Raw genomic sequence first — 17,202 nt, 5'->3', positions numbered from 1 at the left:
CAAGTCACTGGGATTTAGGCTCCCAACGAACTGAATCCTTATGGGGGCAATTTCAGCCCCATCCAGCCTGGACTTGGGCACTTCCAGGGATGGAGCCACAGCTTCTCTGGGCAGTCTGAGCCAGGGCCTCACCACCCTCACAGGGAAGAAACTCCCAACACAGTTAATCCTCTTCTGCATTTTTTCATTCACAGGAAGGACACATACATGTGTTCAGACTTCACATACACCAAGCTTCAAGCCACTGAAACACTCCCATAGAAAAATAATCATTTGTGATGACCAGTTATCGTTAGACTGTAAAAAAATTCCTATTCTTCGAGTACAGTGGCAGGTCAGTAAATGCTGAGATCCAGAGTGGTGATAATTACATAGCCAAAGAAAAGTTAAGAAAAAAAAAATGCAATTCAAGCAGCTAGGACTCAAAAGCTGCAGGAATAAAATTGGGTTTTTGAAATCATCTTTACAAAGCTACGTGATAGTTGGATGAACACAAAGCACTATTAAAGACAGCCAATTCCTGAAAAATATTATTTCCCTGTTTCTTGGATCAGTAAAACCCTACTCAATACCAAAATATCTGCTTTTGGCTCTGCCTTAGGCTTATGCCTATTTGAGATGACCTGAGGTTGTCATATGACAATGCAGTTCTTACTAAATAACACACACACACAAAAAAAACAAACCCCAAAACCCCCACCAACACAAAAAACCCACCACAAAATACACTTCTGAGTTTTTTTTCTCTGGGACAATGCAGACTTTATTACATCTGCTATTACAACGTGCCTATAACCATGTTCTCTAACAAGCAGCCCTAAGGTCAAATATGTTCCTTGATCAATTTACTAGAGGTCCCTGGTGCTGCTGCTGTGGGTAGACTGTCTGGGGAAAAAAAATAATCCCTTTATTCCTTTGCTTTGCTATAAAGGGAAAAAAAAAAAAAAAGCTGTCACAAAGACATTTTTCTTCTCCCTCTGCTCTTGACAAGTCAGGTAAACAGGGAGGGAATACCCAGCATTTGTACAGGCACATAAAACCACACTGTTTATTTACCGAGCTACTCAACGTGGCAGGATGATTCAGAACAAGGCTAAGGGGATTGGGAAGATGTCTTAGCAAAAAACCTGCTTTTGCATGAGGACAAATAAAGAGCACTCTGGATGTGTGGTCACCTTTGTACGGGAATTTAACAGTTCGGTACATTGCTACAGTCAAATAACTCTGACAAGCAATAGCACCAATTCTCAGATGCAGTTATCGCATTAACCCTCTCCTGGTTTTGTCACTAAAGCTGTGACTGTTGGCCTGGTTTTGCTCAACACACCAGTATCAACCAGTAAGTAATAACTCCACCCAGAAAATCAGATGTGACAGTGGCAGACTTGCTACAGAAATCACTTCAGGCTTGCATCCAGCAGCAGGAGAGGAGTTAATCTCATTGGCCACAATGCCTGAGTACCACTCTTACTCATGCCTGACTGCATGACTTTAGTTCATATGCTGTGATTTATTTCTTTTCACTCTGTGTGAGGGTTTTAGTCACAGACTGGCACTGATGGTAACGGGAACCATCCCATGCAGCCCCCAACCTGGAGTGAGTCTGGAGCTCCACGTGCCTCCAGTTACTTGTGGGTGATTCCAGGGATTGTCTTTGCTTATTCCCATCCCTTCTGAACAAGCATGCTAAGTCCTGCAAACAGCCCCTTAAAAGGCACTCCCCTCAAAACTAAAAAAAAATAAATTACCCTTTGCTAATGGCCTATAATGGATCTAAATAAAGCCTGAGCTGTTCCTTACTCATGCATAACTGCATTGCTTCTGTTCCCTTCACACCCTGCCCGCTTGGCAGAATTTCTAGAAGGGTTTTAGCATGGACAGTTGAAACACCCACATGCTGCCTGAACTAAAAAGCTTAATCCTGGAGCACCTTTCTCCCTGTGTGAGAGCTAAATGTGGTTTTTATTTTGGTTACACTGGTCCCATCTGCACTGTCAGCTTCAGCCCGTGAAGACTGAACTCCAACACACCCCCACACAGTTTAGGACAGCATCTCAGCCAACACAATGGCCAGAGAAGGTTTAAAATCTGGCAGAACTCCAACCCTCACATTTCACATGGCCAGAATAGAATTCCCCCTAAAACAGCAGACTCCACATGTAAAACCCCGAAGTCACCACACCTGGTAATTCACCAGCACCTTGGTGTGCTCAAAAATCAGGACATGGACAAAAGACAAGCAGGGGCCACTAAGAAAAGTTGGCAGCTTTTTCCCAGACCACACATTCCCACCAGGGTGCCATGCCCTGACACAATTTTAATCCATCTTTCTCTTTAAGCAGAGACAGCACTGCCACTGACGATGATATGACAGTGACAAAGGAGGGCTGAAATTCAGACCCAAATTGTTATTCCCCTCAGCTAGGCAGTTATGCACAAGAAACACTGCTTGTAAACACTTCTTTGTCAAACACTCAATTACAAGCTGCTTTATGAACAAAATGAGGCAGTCACAAGGAAAGTGAGAGACGAAAATGGGGAAGCAATCTCCAGTGGCTCTCAGCCATCACACCACCATGGCCCAGGAACATTTCGGGTCACACTGCCAGCCCCTCTGACAGAGGGCATGGACACGTGGTGGGAGAACACCAAATCCAGCTCTGCAGAACGGGGTTTGTGTTTTGAGACCTCTGCTTTGTTCTGCTGTTATGGTTATTTCCTATGCAGTAAGGAAAGAATAACTGGTTTATTTTTATATCGTGGCTTTCTGCAGTCTGAAGCAGAAAGAAAAGGAGCACATGTACGAATGTGGAACAAGTTCAAAGCCCTCAGTTCAGGCACCACCTGCAATATGACTCTCTTTGTGCCATCCCCATTTACACCTTTATACACTGCAACTGCTCCATATGAGCTAAAAAGTAACTGGAAACTGGAACATTCTTTTTTTTTATTTAATGTTAAAGCTACAGATTGACTCCACAATGTCCAGCTGAGCTACCTCCAGCTTCGATCCTGAAAGGGCTGAAGCTCTAACTCCAAGGAGATATTTCTGACTGACACTACAGCCAATAAATGTCACGTTAAATTGTAAAATATTGCCCTATGACCACTTGAAAGTTTTGAGAGCCAACAGAAAAACAAGCCCATGAGATCAAGTACCACTTTCCAGGAGGCTGCAATGTTACAGCATCACAGGGCTGCTCATCATGGCACTGGCATTTTCAAGCTGCCCTGGACAGCACCCCCTATTTGATCCACTACCTCATCTCTGGATTATTTAGCAATATTGTTCCAGTGGATAACATTTCCCCTGGAAAGACTTTTTTCCTTGTTTTTAGTATTCATTTCAATGAGTCAAGGAGAGCTGTAAGAGAAAATGTCAGAGCAAAGTGAAACCCATTGCTAATCTTCAGCTTTAACTGGAAATGGATCTGCAGATGAAGGAAGAATCCAGCCTGTGCTCCTTTCCCTGGAGCTGAACTGAAACACTTTAAGCAGAAGAAAGTGGAATGGGGAAGAAAAGGTGAAGCTAAACGATTTTTTTTTTTTTTAATTAAAAAGCCTACACATATTTACACCACTGACTTTAGACACCAACACTCAGAATCCAGTAGCTACCCAAAGAATACTTTGCTTTATAATCTCAACAGTTCCAACTGCAGAAAAAGCAGACTTGAAAGACAGCTACCAGAAAGAAAAACAAGCCCCAACTTTTGCATGTAAGGATAACGAGAGTTTACAAGTATAATTCCTAAAATTAACACATGAAATCTTGCTAGGATTTTTTTTTAATAAATTAATTTCAAGGCTCAACTTCAGAAAAATTTTACAATCAACTCAGAATGCTAATAGCTGGAAAAACCTACATACAGACATAACATATTTCACCTCCTGAGTTAAAGATACCTAACTACACCTTAGGACTCTCCCAGCCAGTAAGTTTGGAAGAGCTTTAAATCTATCACAAACCCCTGCTGCCTTTATTTAATTTTTATGTTTCTTTAAGACAAAACATTAGGGGAAATAAGACTGATTCTGCCAAAATAATTGTGCAACAGCATTCACCTGAATAGCTGCTAATAACCTTGCTTGCAGGAAAAATGCAAGTGCTTATTTTACCTAAGAGATGCCTTCAAACCAAAGATGTGCTCACTCAAGCTGTGTATATTCTCAACAGCTCATGTAAACCATCCATCAGGCAGAAGTATGAAAATTATCTCCCTTAAGAACCCACACAGAAAGAGGCTGAGGGGTGTGGGTAACACTGCCCGAGGCTGCAGTTTGGGAGGCGAGAGCAACTGAGAGGTGGAAAACAGCATCCTCTTTGATATGCTTCCACAAGGAAAGCCAAGTCAGCTGGACCAGTGCCACTGAATGACTTCAGGCAAAGACTGGCAGCTGCCAAAGCAATCCTGCTACAGCTCCTGGCACACTGGGTATCTCAGCCTCCACGGCCAGCAGACAGCAAGGACAAATTCTGCATGAGGAAAGTAACAGTACCTTGCGAAAAAAGGTATTTATCCTGCCTCAACCACATGTGACATTGGGATGTCATTTTGTTTGTTTTAAATCAGCTGATTTAGACTGGAGAGGCACAGGTGGTTTAGTCATCATACTGATAAGTGTGCTAGGAGAAGAATATTGGCTGTCTGCATCAATTGTGCTTATTTCACACCAACAGAAATACCTGTGATCATCCCAAATATCACTGCAGACATGTGGTGCAAGCAGAGGAACAGAAGCTACAATTAGGTAACACATCCCAGCCTCTTCTGCAAAGTTAGCTAAAACATTGGGCAGCTAGTGCTTAAATCAAAATGAAGTGACCTTTTAGATGCTTCTTGTGCAAATCAGAAAAACAACATCCAAAAAGACTGTGGGTTCTTCAGGGCCTGCAGTATCCACACTGAATCCAGGAATAAGGTCTCTACACATCTCACAGGACACCTGGGACATGTCCTGTCCCACAGTCTGAAGAGAAGTACAATAAAAATCTCCAGCCAGGGCTCTGAATCTATTAAAATAGCTCACACTACTCCATTTTTCAACTTGCTAAAATCACAAGATCCAATAGAAGCGTTCTATCTTGGTACCTTCTCCAAAAGAAATATACAAATAAAATAAAGTGAGACGAAGGAAGAAGTTAAAGAGGACTTAGTGCATTGTGTCAACCAATTATATCAACAGAGAAAAAGACAGAAGTGGTTATAGCTTCCTGTAAATTACTTCATGTAATTAAATCCCCTTCTCTAAATTACAGACCATTTAGCTCTTCTTTTATAACAATGTAACCAGTGACCACCAACAACCTTTTTTATAGCATCTAATGCCACATAAGCTGTTAGCAATGAAATTTCCTTTTTATTTCTCCCTTTCAAAAGAAGCTGCTGTAATGAGATTCATTCACAGCTACACACAGACTGTCATGGAGAAGAGAGGATCTCCTTGTTTCCCTTTATTCTGCTCTTCTCTGAGGCTAAATTTAAGCAAATGTGACCCAAAGTCCTTATCAGTCATCTAAATGCAGGCAGAGAAGTTAAAGGTGACCAGCAAGAGTTTTAAAGCATGCAGCTTATAACTGGTTTGATTCTCCACACACAGGCATGGCTTAACTATCTTCCTACCACTTGAATTTTCTGACCTGTCTTGACTTTGAAACCACCAGGAGAATCAGCTCAAGACATGTTTGCAAGCCCCTGTTTGCTGGGGACGAGTCCTGTCCCATGGGAGCTGCTCCCCCTGGATTGGCCCCTGTAGGAAATGCCTGTGCCCCACTCCAGAAAAGCCCATGGCAGTAAAATGCTGGCCAGGTGAGCCAGCCCTGCCCAGCACAGCAAGGAGCTGCACTCAGAGGCAGCTGAGCCTCTCTAGAAGAATCAGGAGAGCTCTCTGAAAGCAGGGACAAGTGGGGCACATGGAGCAGCAGTACTGACAAGGGAGGGTCAGCTACAAAAGGGGAATCCACTGGTCCAGACAAGCGTTTCACTCTTCCCTGAAAAAGATAAAGCCACATTCTTTCACATATCACACTTCCACCAGCCAAAACATGCTTTACATCACTGTTCAGAAAATAGTATTTGCAGCGTAATAAAAACCAGCATATGCTTCTGTTTCATTCTTCAGCATTAGTCTAAAAATAGTTGGACACCCCACAATTCTATTAAGCATAATCTCTTCAATTTATGTTTCCCTACCAGAACTGCAGAGGGTTTTGAAATACATTTTTTCTGGCTTAAGCAAAGGCCGCCTCCTGTCACAGTTCCCAGAGGGTTTATGGCACTGTTTTGCACTGCTCCTGAAGCAGTGTGTCACAGAAATCTGTTCTGGAAGCCCTGATGTAGCTCTCCAAAGGTGGCTGCAATCCCATGATCAAGTTACCTGTGCCACAGCTATAATGCAGACTTTAATGGTCTAAAGTTGGTACAGCCTTTTAAACAAACTACACACACTGCAAAATTCTCCCTCTTGTGGCTCTGCAGCCACTTCAAGAATCTTGATGAATTCTTGGATAAATTTAGCAAAAAAAACAACTTCTTTGCAATAGCAGGGTTCCATTTGGAAAATAAACATCCACTTTTTATTTACAAAGGGTTTTTCCTCCTCCTGCCACTGCTGTGCTATGCCCACTGCTTCCCTCTACTTTGATCCCGAAAACAGAATACCAAGTGCCTAACCAGGACTTAAAGCAGATTTTTAAATTAGTTCCTGACAGTGCAAACAGATTGCTATTGATTGAAATGAGGCTGATTTTAGGCCTTGGATTAGCAAAGCTAATGCCTGGATGCTGTGTTGCCCATTTCAGTGCTTTGCACCGTGGCTCCCCAGTGGTTTCCCAGGCAGCTGTGGAGCCTCTGCAGCTGCAGATTAGCAGGAGAGAGCAGGGCAGGGCCATCTGTGGCTGCAAGGAACAAGGGCCTCCTCCCAAATCCCCGGGGCCAGGACCCTGCCCTGCACCCTCACCAGGAGCTTTGGAGCCAGCCAGGCTGTTCATAAATTCAGGAGGGAGCTGCTGTTTGGGAAGGTTTTGCTGGAGCCCAGCACCGCGACTCACCAAGCCCGGTGACCTCCACGGCCAGCCCCGTCCACTCTGGATGGAACCAAAGCTCTGGGAGAAGCCAAACCCCAGCTTTCCTCTCCAGACAGCCAAAGTCTGGGGCAGGGGCTTCACCCAGGTAATTAATTCACCCAGGTAATGGCACTGCCTTATCAGCCCTGCTCCCCCAGCCAACACAAATGCCTGCTTAAAAGAAATCTGGCGTGAGAGCTTTCATGTCCAAATTGAACATTCTTGTTCTTACAAAGGTAGAAATGGATCCTGCTTTTAAGCAACATTTTGCTGATTAAAAGAAAATGGACTTTTTTTCCTCTTGCTTTGTTGTTTAGTTTCAAAGAACGTTTAAATAACAGTATCTGCTAACAAAAAGGGTAACATCAATTAGAAACAAAAAGAAACTAGTTTGTATAATTTCAGCGTTCAAAAGCAGTGAAATGCAAACACCAAAGCAGCACAGACCAAACCAAACCAATCCCCAAAACCCACATTAAAGGCAACCTTTCTTCTTTTTTTCTTTTTTCCTGTACGCTGACTGACTAGAATTCTTTGGGTTTTAGTAGCCTGAGATACTGAAGGTAACAGAATAATTTACTGTTATATCTAGACCCTCTTAGACACAACTCAACTTCCAAATGCTACATTATTAAGACATGGAAGAACAGGCATATCCATCTCCTCTGGCTAAACACAAAGACTCCAAAGGTTATTTTTCAGACTCCCTCTCCTACGTGGCTGCTGAAGCTCAGCTAAGAAAGGGACATTTCAGTCTCTGAACTGTGCACCACTAAGCACACACTGCCTCCAGCCCACCAGTGGATTCAAATCCAAGCATGATAAATACTATTTATCATTATCTGAAAAATACAAGTAGAACTCAAGCAGCTACACGGTCCTATTGCCCAACTGTCAGCATGAGCAATATGATGCCAAAGGAAATTTTCCACAGTATTTCATTATCCAGATGAGTTTCTAGACCGTTTCCCTCTGTCTGGGAAAAGGCCCCACAGCCTTTCAGTACCACCACCACACACAAATGGGGCCAAGGGTATGTAAATGGCTTGAAAAGGAGCTATCAATTTTCACCTAGACATCAGAAGAAGCAACTTGCATCCTGGATGGAAAAAATGACTTAGTGTATCACCTTTAGCTCAGATCAGCAGTAACCCAGAGCACAGCCCTCCTGGGGGGGCAGGGAGGGTGTTATATCCATTAATGAATGTTGGATAAGGAGATGATGAGCATCACAGAGAAACCACATGAATAGCTAATCAAACTTGTTAATGCAATTTAGCAGCTCCAGTCCAGCAAGAGCCACGGCAAGGCGATCCATTAATCCCCGATGGAGCTCTGCAGTTTGGGGAAGGCTGGGCAGTGAATGAGCCTCGGGAATTAGCTGTGATTTCCCTCCCTGCAGGAAGCTCTGCTCAAGCCACAGAGATGTCACCTCCAGAGCAACAGGACCGTGTTCACTGCCCTGCCCTCTCCTCCCAGGCTCCAAACCCAGCCTGCTATTTCTGAGCACTAAATCCGTGCTACACCACCCTGCTCTCCTCAGCTTCTCTGAGACTCTCCCTCATCTCGGGTGATTGAAACAGTGGGTGAGAAAAGGAAGGAGGAGGTGTAAGACACTAATCTTCGTGACAAATGACTATTTGCAGAACACTGTGTTATTACAGCCGCATTTAACATCTAAATATATTCAACACGCCGTGATGCTCCCAAGCTGACTAAACAGAGAGCCTGAGGTTCAGCTAACTGGAAATACCAGCAACTCCTTCCTATGAGCCCCGAGCCTTTTCAGAAAGTGGTCATTGTACAGAAAGGGCAATGGGTTCTAAAGCCCAGGAAAAATGGTAAAAAAGCCCAAAATCCCAACTGTTCTACATCCACAGTGCTCAGACATTCAGAGGAATAAGCAACTCCAAAAGCGAAACCAGAACACAGAACAGCTCGACTAAAGTTAATCAAGGACTGACTCCAAGTTCAAAGAGTGACTCTCCAAAAACTAGAATACAGGACACATATGGGAGAAATAAGAGGTTTCATCTTATATGAATCTCTTACTTAATCTAATCAAATTATAAATCTGACCCTTTAAATTCCTTAAAGAGGTGAGGGGCTGCTCTCCCACACCAGCACTGTCTGCACTTTGGGGGGGATTCCTTTCCCCAACCACTGGGTTAACTTTGGACAGGACCTTTTGAGAAGGCAGTGTCTCAAACCTACAAGGAATACTCCTGTGCTGGAGGCAGTTTCAGCCTTTCAGAGGGGCTGCTTTTACCCAAGGCCACTCTGCTACACCAAAATACACCCCAGCTTTGAACACTTTCTCAACTCCATGACGTACCTGACCTTGATGTCTGCCAGGAGCTTTTTTTGATCCCTAAAACAGCAGTTTCAAGTCAGCACTTTTCCTTGTGTACATGACTTGAGAGCAGCCCCAAACTCTGACAAATCTTGGACAAAACGACCTAGACTACTTGAAATGCCTATTTCTGCCTCTGCTTAGTTACAGCAAGAGATAAATGTGTTTAAATGATTTTTATACACAGTTGGGAGTAATAGGCTGGAAAGGACAGATTGGTTCTTGCAGCCCTCTCCCCGTAGCCTGAGGTACAAAACAACCAAATATTCAGGAGCAAAGCAATCTGGATGCTTTGTCAAATGGAGTGAAGTACAAATCTAATTTTCTAAACAAAGCAGACAACCTGGCACTGAAATCAGCTTACCACTTTGCACCTCTCTACAAGGATTAGCAGAATGCCATAATTATAATGCCCAATTTGATTTATTAGAGGAGGCTGCATAGAAAAGATGACAATTCAGTAGCATTGTAAAGAGAAGAGATGAGAGTAGAAGGAAAGCTTCAAATTGAACAGTAATTTCTAAGCAACATCTCAGTATAATTAGCATTAATTACAGTAAGCTATCCAAATTAGGTATAAACCTATGTTTAATAACCCTGAGATGCAAAAATCACCCCCCAAATTCCAGGAAACTTAATATTACAGCCAATTCGTCTAGACAGCTTGGCAGGAAATGCCAGAATTTTATGTGTGAACTTTGTGGTTACTAAAAAGAAGTAAAAATTATTGAACTTGTCTATATCATTTGCATAATGAGTTTGAACTAAGAATAGCCTATTTATGTAGTTTAGATTTTGCTGCTACCTTCATCAACCTTACAGACTTCCAAACTTGTGAAAATTGTATCAGCTAGGATAATAGCAGGTATTTAAAAAACCTCCCTTTCCAACAAGAGAGGAATTCTAAGTGTGACTTATTTAAAGAGGCACCATGTATTAATGACTCACTCATCACAGGTTTTCTTTTATACTCTTTATGCAAGCTCCTCACTCTTTTTAGAGTTTGTTACCTATCCTTACAGGTTAAAAAAAAATTAAACAATGGAAATTGAATTCAGGTTTTTATGAATGTGGCAGCAAATCCCCTATTTAATCACTGATGGCAGCCAAATACTAGTCAGAAGAAGTAAGTAAAAACATCCTCATTTTTCAAAATTCATACAGCAATAAACTAAGGCAGGAGAGTATGAGAGAAATCCGAGTCTGCCAGTACAACAAAATCTCTTACCCCAGAGGTTTCTATGGAAGTGCCATGAAATCCCTTAGTGGACACAACTATGTGAAACTGAGTTTTAAATTTCATGTAGAAGATGTTGCTGTTGACAACCTTTTCCTCCTGCAGGAAGAGAGAACCTCCCCACTGTCTCACACATCCACAACTATGCAAATCCCTGCCATGCACTGCATTTCTTGCAGTGTAATTTTAGAATTGAAGAAACAACTTCCACCAGACCATGAGACCATTTTTCCAACTTAGAATGTGATGAGCCCCTTTAAATCAATATGCTGAAACACAGAGTATGTGGTGGAGAAGTTATAAGGGAGGGCTGCAAGACATAACCTTCATCATCTTTTTAAATATTAAAGTATTGTAAGTCTGAAAAAACATTTCCAGTAACTGGACAATTCAATCTTTGGCTGTCTGGCACACACACAGGATTAGTTTCACGGAACAGAAGGTGGCTTGAGTTAAACAGCTCTTTTTCTGCTGGAGAAATGGAGAATAAAAAACACTTTTTCATCTTAGTGTGTTTCTTAGCTTGGAACAAATGCTGGAAGGTCAAGTACACTGGAGTTCCCACTGGCTGCCACTTGGCACCCTGTTAAGGACAACTGGGAAAGTGTCCATGGAGAGATGCTGCTGGGCCATGGGGACTGCCAACCCATGAATGCACACTGAGTCACTAACAAACCTCCCTGCTGAGCAGCAGTTAACTGATAAAGAGCCTGCCAGCCACAGTGCCTTTTCTTTGTCACCTGACCCTCTACACACTGGCTCAGATGGAGTCTCTGGAATAATTCCCTCCAGCATGACAACTCCTCATTCATTAATACTCCACCACATTTTAGAAGGGTACACAGGAAAGACTGCCCAGAGCACAACTTCCTGTAAAATTGCTTTCCACTTTTAAAATACTTGAATAGTCACTCCTCCTCAGCACTCTGTTTTGAGGGTAAGTGAAACTCGAGTCATGAGGTGGACATAGAAGTTTGTAACCTGCAGGTGCACATTGCCCAGCACAAATCCTCCAAAGGAGGATTATCATAACCAAAGGAGGTTATGATCTGATGGATGATTTCTACTTGTGTTCAGGACCACAAATCTACTGTATGAACCACTGCACTGTATCAAAGCTGCAGGACACAAAGGAGGTCTGCTCCTTCCTTCCTGTGTTACTCACTACACCTGGATTCCACTTCAGCTTATGGAACCTGCCCTCAACACAGGATCTGTGCACTCGACCACAAGTCTTCTAAGAGACTTTGTTTTCACCAGCACAGGTTACCAGAGAAGCCATTTACATGGACCACCTCACCTACCAGCAAGGACATCGTCTCACAGTGCCCAACACCACGACAGTCGCCTCAGATGGGAAGTATTTCCCTACCTGTTTGGATAGCTTCAAGGGAAATTTCTTCTTCATCCGCTCCTTGCCTCGTTCTGCCTCTCTCTCCGAGCTCCCCGCATCGTTGTTATGGCCATTTTCACTTGGCTCAGCAGATACACAGTTTTCAGATTCTCTAGGTTTCTTGCCTGGGTGCCTCTCCCATTTCTCCTTCCGCTCCTGAGGCTTTAGTGACATGTCCTTCTGTAAAAGAGATTAAAAAAGAGAATGGTAAGTTCTTTCAGTTCTTTGTGACATTAAGACCTTTAAGCATTAAGATGTATAAATACTGAATAAAAACACAAACAAGACTGTATCTTCCAGAGATGGCTTACGATGAAGAATTAGGCATGCACAACGCAAACAGTAATTTTAGATTAGATTAGGATGAATATTCTCCAGGCTATGTGTTTGATTAATTTCAGTGACGCTGGAGCTGGGTATGAAAATGAGCTCACATCAGATTAATTCAGAAACCATACGTCAACAGCACATGAGCAAATCAGCATCCTGAAGGGAAGCCTTAAACTGTTCAAGTGAAACAGAGGTGGGTTTTATTTTGTTTCTGATTTGAGAACAAAACATCAGACCCACCTCTTGGGGCTGACAGTCTCTGATTCACAGCAGCATTCATATGGAGAAAGGCACTTCTAAAGCCCTACCACGAATTCCCTGAGCCAGAGAGATCAATGGGATCCAAACACACAACAGAGGTTGAACACTTCTAAGTGTTAAGTGCCTGCCCTGAACCAGGCTCTAACACACAATCTAAGCACAGTTTAAAAGCAGGTATGTCATGTCATAATGATTAACACTGGAAGGGAGATCAGAGAGGTGAATTAATCCTGCTATCCCTAGCATCTCTGAGGACTGGAAGTTGAACTCCCAGTGAGACAAGGTACCAAACTTCCTCTCTATGCACACCATGTGGAAACAGAGGTGAAGAAATAATACACATGCCAAATCACTCTGACATTGGTCACTGCAGCTAGATAAATTTTTCCCTTATGTCTTTTATTAACTACTCAAGGATAAAAACTGAATTCTTACAGGAATGTTTTGTAGGATATCTATTCCAATTATTTTTTTATGTGAGATAAATAGATTAGGAAATACCCTAAAAACACAGCTTACTACGCCAAAATTCAGCCACAGATATTTTTCTAAATGCCTCGCTTGAGTCTTTTGACTCAAGCAGTTACATGACAGATATTTGTACCTTACATGAATGGAGATCACAATACAACTGCTCACATCAATGCACACACCTTCAGTACTGCAAAAGAGCTCATGAAAATCATTAGCTCTCTAGTCTCACAAAAACCGAAGCCCAACAAAAAAAGAAAATTAGAAACTGGAATGAAATGCCCTGCTGATTGCTCCAGATTACTTCCTCCCCCTCTCCTTTAATTAGTGAATTGACTGCCTCAGTGTGCAACATGCTGATTCCACTCCAAATCACTCACTTGTTTAAAGTTACCCTTCCCTGGGAAGTGAGATGATGCACTGGCACTTTAGGGTCACAGACACAGAAATTAGAACCGAGGCAATAAAATACAGCTGTTTCCAATTCCAGCCCAGGCTCCAGATAATCAGCCAGCACCCAACCTCTGTGCACCTTGCTGTGAGTCCTGTGGGGCTAGAGGCTCCTCTTAGAATACACACAGATATATCAAATTGTAAACCCCCCAAAGATACAACCCTTCCACCAAAATTAAAATACCAGCACTGTCTTGGAGGTACAGAACACATCAGAACACAGCTCAGCTTGCCAAGTCCATTACTGGGGAAAGAGCAAGGAAAATACCTGTCTGGCACTGATTTCCATGAATGATAAAGTATTAAATCAGTGTTTAGCTGATCAGTTTGGTTTTTAGTTTAAAGATAAAACTTTAAAGCAGTAGTTCAAGATGCCAATGGAAGAAGGGCAATGCTGTTTACTGGGAAGTTACTGAGATAAAAATCAAAATGCTGATCTTCAGTAGCTAATCAAAAACTTGTCACGTGGAAATGATACCTGCTAACTGACATTCAGCAAAACATTAGAAATAGGAATTACCAGAAACAGGCACTTCTGCACAAAGCCAGATGCAGCTTGGGATGTGGCAGCAGGTGCAAGGAAGATGCTGCAGGAGATGACATGGACCCCTGATGGGGGAGAAAGGAGGCTGGGCCAGGGGAATGCCATCACCTGAGAGCACCAGCAAATCATGCAATCTTGGCTTGAGGGGCAATATTCACTTCTAAGGATACCTTCAAAGCCAATAAATTACCATTTCGGTTTAAACTCTACCTGGTTTCACATGCTGGTTGGCCCTCTTTTAATGCTTCAGGGAAAGTCTTCCCTTGGTACCCACAGCACATTCACTGCAGGTTTTCAGACGATTCCTTTCACCACAGAACTGGCCTGGAAATTTGTGTTTTTCTCCTTACTGAATCCTACAAAATTCCCTACTTTGAAATGCAGCTTTTCATCCCTATTTTGTCTGGAGATTTAAGGCTTGTCTCATCACTGAGCTACTAGCAAAATTAATTCATGAAATACAGTTATAGCTGGATCAAAGCCAAGGAAATAATTCATTCACTTGTAGTGCCATCCAAGAATCTCAAGCACTTTCCAAACAGCCTTGAATTAAGCCCCAAGGCCGAGGCTGCTCCTGCCTCAGTGCAGAGAGACTCGGGCAGCCCCAGAGACAAAGCCACGTTCGTGTGACAGGAGACCCTACTCCAGAGTCCCTTTTCTCCCTGCTTCAGCAGAGGACACAGCTCCCAGGACTTTTTTCTGGGAGGGCAGGACACTGAACTCAGCATGTCCTCGCTGGCAGAGGGTGACAGCAGGGTGTTCTCTGGGCTGCTAAATGCAGACCTCTGCAGCCTCAGGCAGAGAGCAGGAGGGGGCTAATGGGGTTTCTGTTCTTGCTTCCTTTGTTTCCTTTCTATTTGATCTGCTCAAAGAGCCTTCCAGTGATTGCTCTTTTTACTAAAGTTTATGACCTCCAAGTTGGGGACCTCACTTAGCACAAGAGCTTACTATTTTTGGATGTGCATCTGTGCTTGTGCACAGGCAATTGCTGGGAAATTTAAGCACATCCAGAATATACAGTACATCACAAGAGTGGACATTTATTGATCAACCTTGACTGACTTTAGTCCAGAAATCCCAGCCTGCAGGTGAGCCTGGCCTCCTGACAAACTGCCCCACTGGAGCATTCCCCCCAGGCAAGCCCAGAACAGCAGATATTTTCACCCTCAGCACATCAGGTAAAACCTGGAGATTCACACAGCGACAGGATCTGAAGTCAAACCCCAAAGTCAACAGGTCTCCACATCAGTCTTGTGGTTTCTGCCCAAGCCAGGAGTCTGCAGAGCTGACTACCTTTGCTGTCACAGGTCCAGTAAATCCCCTTCTCCAGGGAAGGCTGGTGGATCTAGGCCCGTTCGCTCTTCTCAGTTCCAGAAACGAGACTGCTAAATCTTGCTGCAGAACACAGAAAACTGTTTTGTTCCTTACTACTTATTGCTTCCAGGACTGTCTCCTACCTGTCCTCACTTCAGAATTTCTCTGACACCTTCCAGGGCAGGCTACAGCCTCTCCATCTGCAGCCCCTTGTCTGTCTGGGCTGCAGATGGAGTGCAGATGGTTCTAATTTGCTACATGGTTACAGATAAGGAAGAATTAGGCCTTTCTTCAGAGACTCTTTCCTGGCAGTTACTCCATGAAACATACAGATCCTATCTCCCTATTTGTTTATTTGGATGTACAGACACCAAAGAACACTTCACCTGAAAATGGCACTGTGGTACCTCCTCCAGCTCTCCCTGGAGTGCCTCGCTCACCAGCAGCTGTGAAGATTCACAAAGACCCTGGCAAAGGCTGGCAACCCAAGATGTAACCTAGGCTCTGCAACAGATTTTGGGAGTCCACAATAAAAACCTTTGTGATTTTTTTCCCATCACTGTTCAGCCCAAGCTAGTTATGCAATTGCACCTCAGCTTGCAGCGGATCTGTCAGGAACCCTTAATCACTTGGAACACTCCTTCCTGAAAAGCCATTTTTCTTTTCCCACCAAGGCACAGCTGCAGTCTCCAAAGACACTCAAGGTACACACTGCTCAGTTTTAATGTGGGTGCACAGCCCTAAGCTCTGGAATTGAGACTGTTCTTACCCAAAAAATGCCACAGCAAGAGACTTCTGCACAATGGACTCCACGTTTTCTGTTTGATCAAGAAATAATGATCAGCCCTGGAGGAGCCTTGCACAAGCTCACACCCCACAGCCATCAACTGGCTGGAGTTATCACTGCCTGTTTGCTCAGCCCAGCTCAAACTCAGCCTTAATCCTCCGAATTTACACAGATCTGAGATCTCAGAAAGCGTGCAGGGGAAGGCTCTGGTTGTAAATACCTTTCGTACACAGGGAACACTTAAAGAACCTGAAGAAAATGTCCAAAACCCGCACAGCTAGATGAAAACACTAGAGGTATGCTGCTGGGATGCAGAGGGTAAAAATAACACCTACAGATAATAAAATAACTATCCTTAGCCCTCGAGCATCAGTTCAAAATGCAGCCCCGGTGCAAAATCAAGTCCATCACAATCCCCTGTCCCCAGGGCCCATCGGACACTGCGAGGCTCAGCCTGGTTACACTCCATTCCTGCCAGACTGCCTCTGCCAGCTTCACAAGATGATATGGGCTGATTTCCCAGAAGGGAAACAGCCTCCAGCTTCTCTTTCCACAGCTCTTCACTACAGCACTTATTCCTTAAGTTGGGCAATGTGAAATATCCTGCCGAACATCAAATGGGAGAAGGATCCACACAAAGGAAATAAAAACCACTGCTGCCCCTGAAAATGACCCTGCTTGTTCATGCTTCTGCCTCCAGCTTCTCTCAAAAAATTGCAATGGAAAAGCCCCTCAGGATCTGAGCACCATCTATCCTTATATCAATTTTATCATGCAAATAGCAGTAGGGTTGTCAAATGTGTTTGTTTAACAGTTATGTGAGAGATCCTGGCTCAGAAAGGATCTGAAACTGATTTTTAAGTAGGTTCATTTTTAAATATTCCTATTGACTTGATACTCAGTTTATAGAATAGCACCACAGAAACAATAGCTGGCAATGTTCTCGTGCTTTCTAAGCAGACAAAGCACATTACAAATACAGACAGGACCACT

General features: G+C 43.4%; 1 protein-coding gene across 43 annotated transcripts in view; it reads right to left on the bottom strand.

Moving 5' to 3' along the window:
• The window catches only part of FBRSL1 (fibrosin like 1), a 502,421-nt gene that overhangs the window by 356,004 nt on the left and 129,215 nt on the right, over positions 1-17,202 (bottom strand). For all 43 annotated transcript variants that reach the window (XM_086856113.1, XM_086856114.1, XM_086856131.1 and 40 more), the window contains exon 2: positions 12,029-12,229. In XM_086856113.1, the coding sequence (XP_086712239.1) occupies positions 12,029-12,229 (201 nt within the window). The remainder of the gene's footprint in view (positions 1-12,028; positions 12,230-17,202) is intronic.

Source organism: Cyanistes caeruleus, chromosome 18, assembly GCF_971803275.1.
Source record: "Cyanistes caeruleus chromosome 18, bCyaCae1.hap1.1, whole genome shotgun sequence".
NCBI classification, from domain to species: domain Eukaryota; kingdom Metazoa; phylum Chordata; class Aves; order Passeriformes; family Paridae; genus Cyanistes; species Cyanistes caeruleus.
This window is presented reverse-complemented; position numbering and strand designations above follow the sequence as displayed.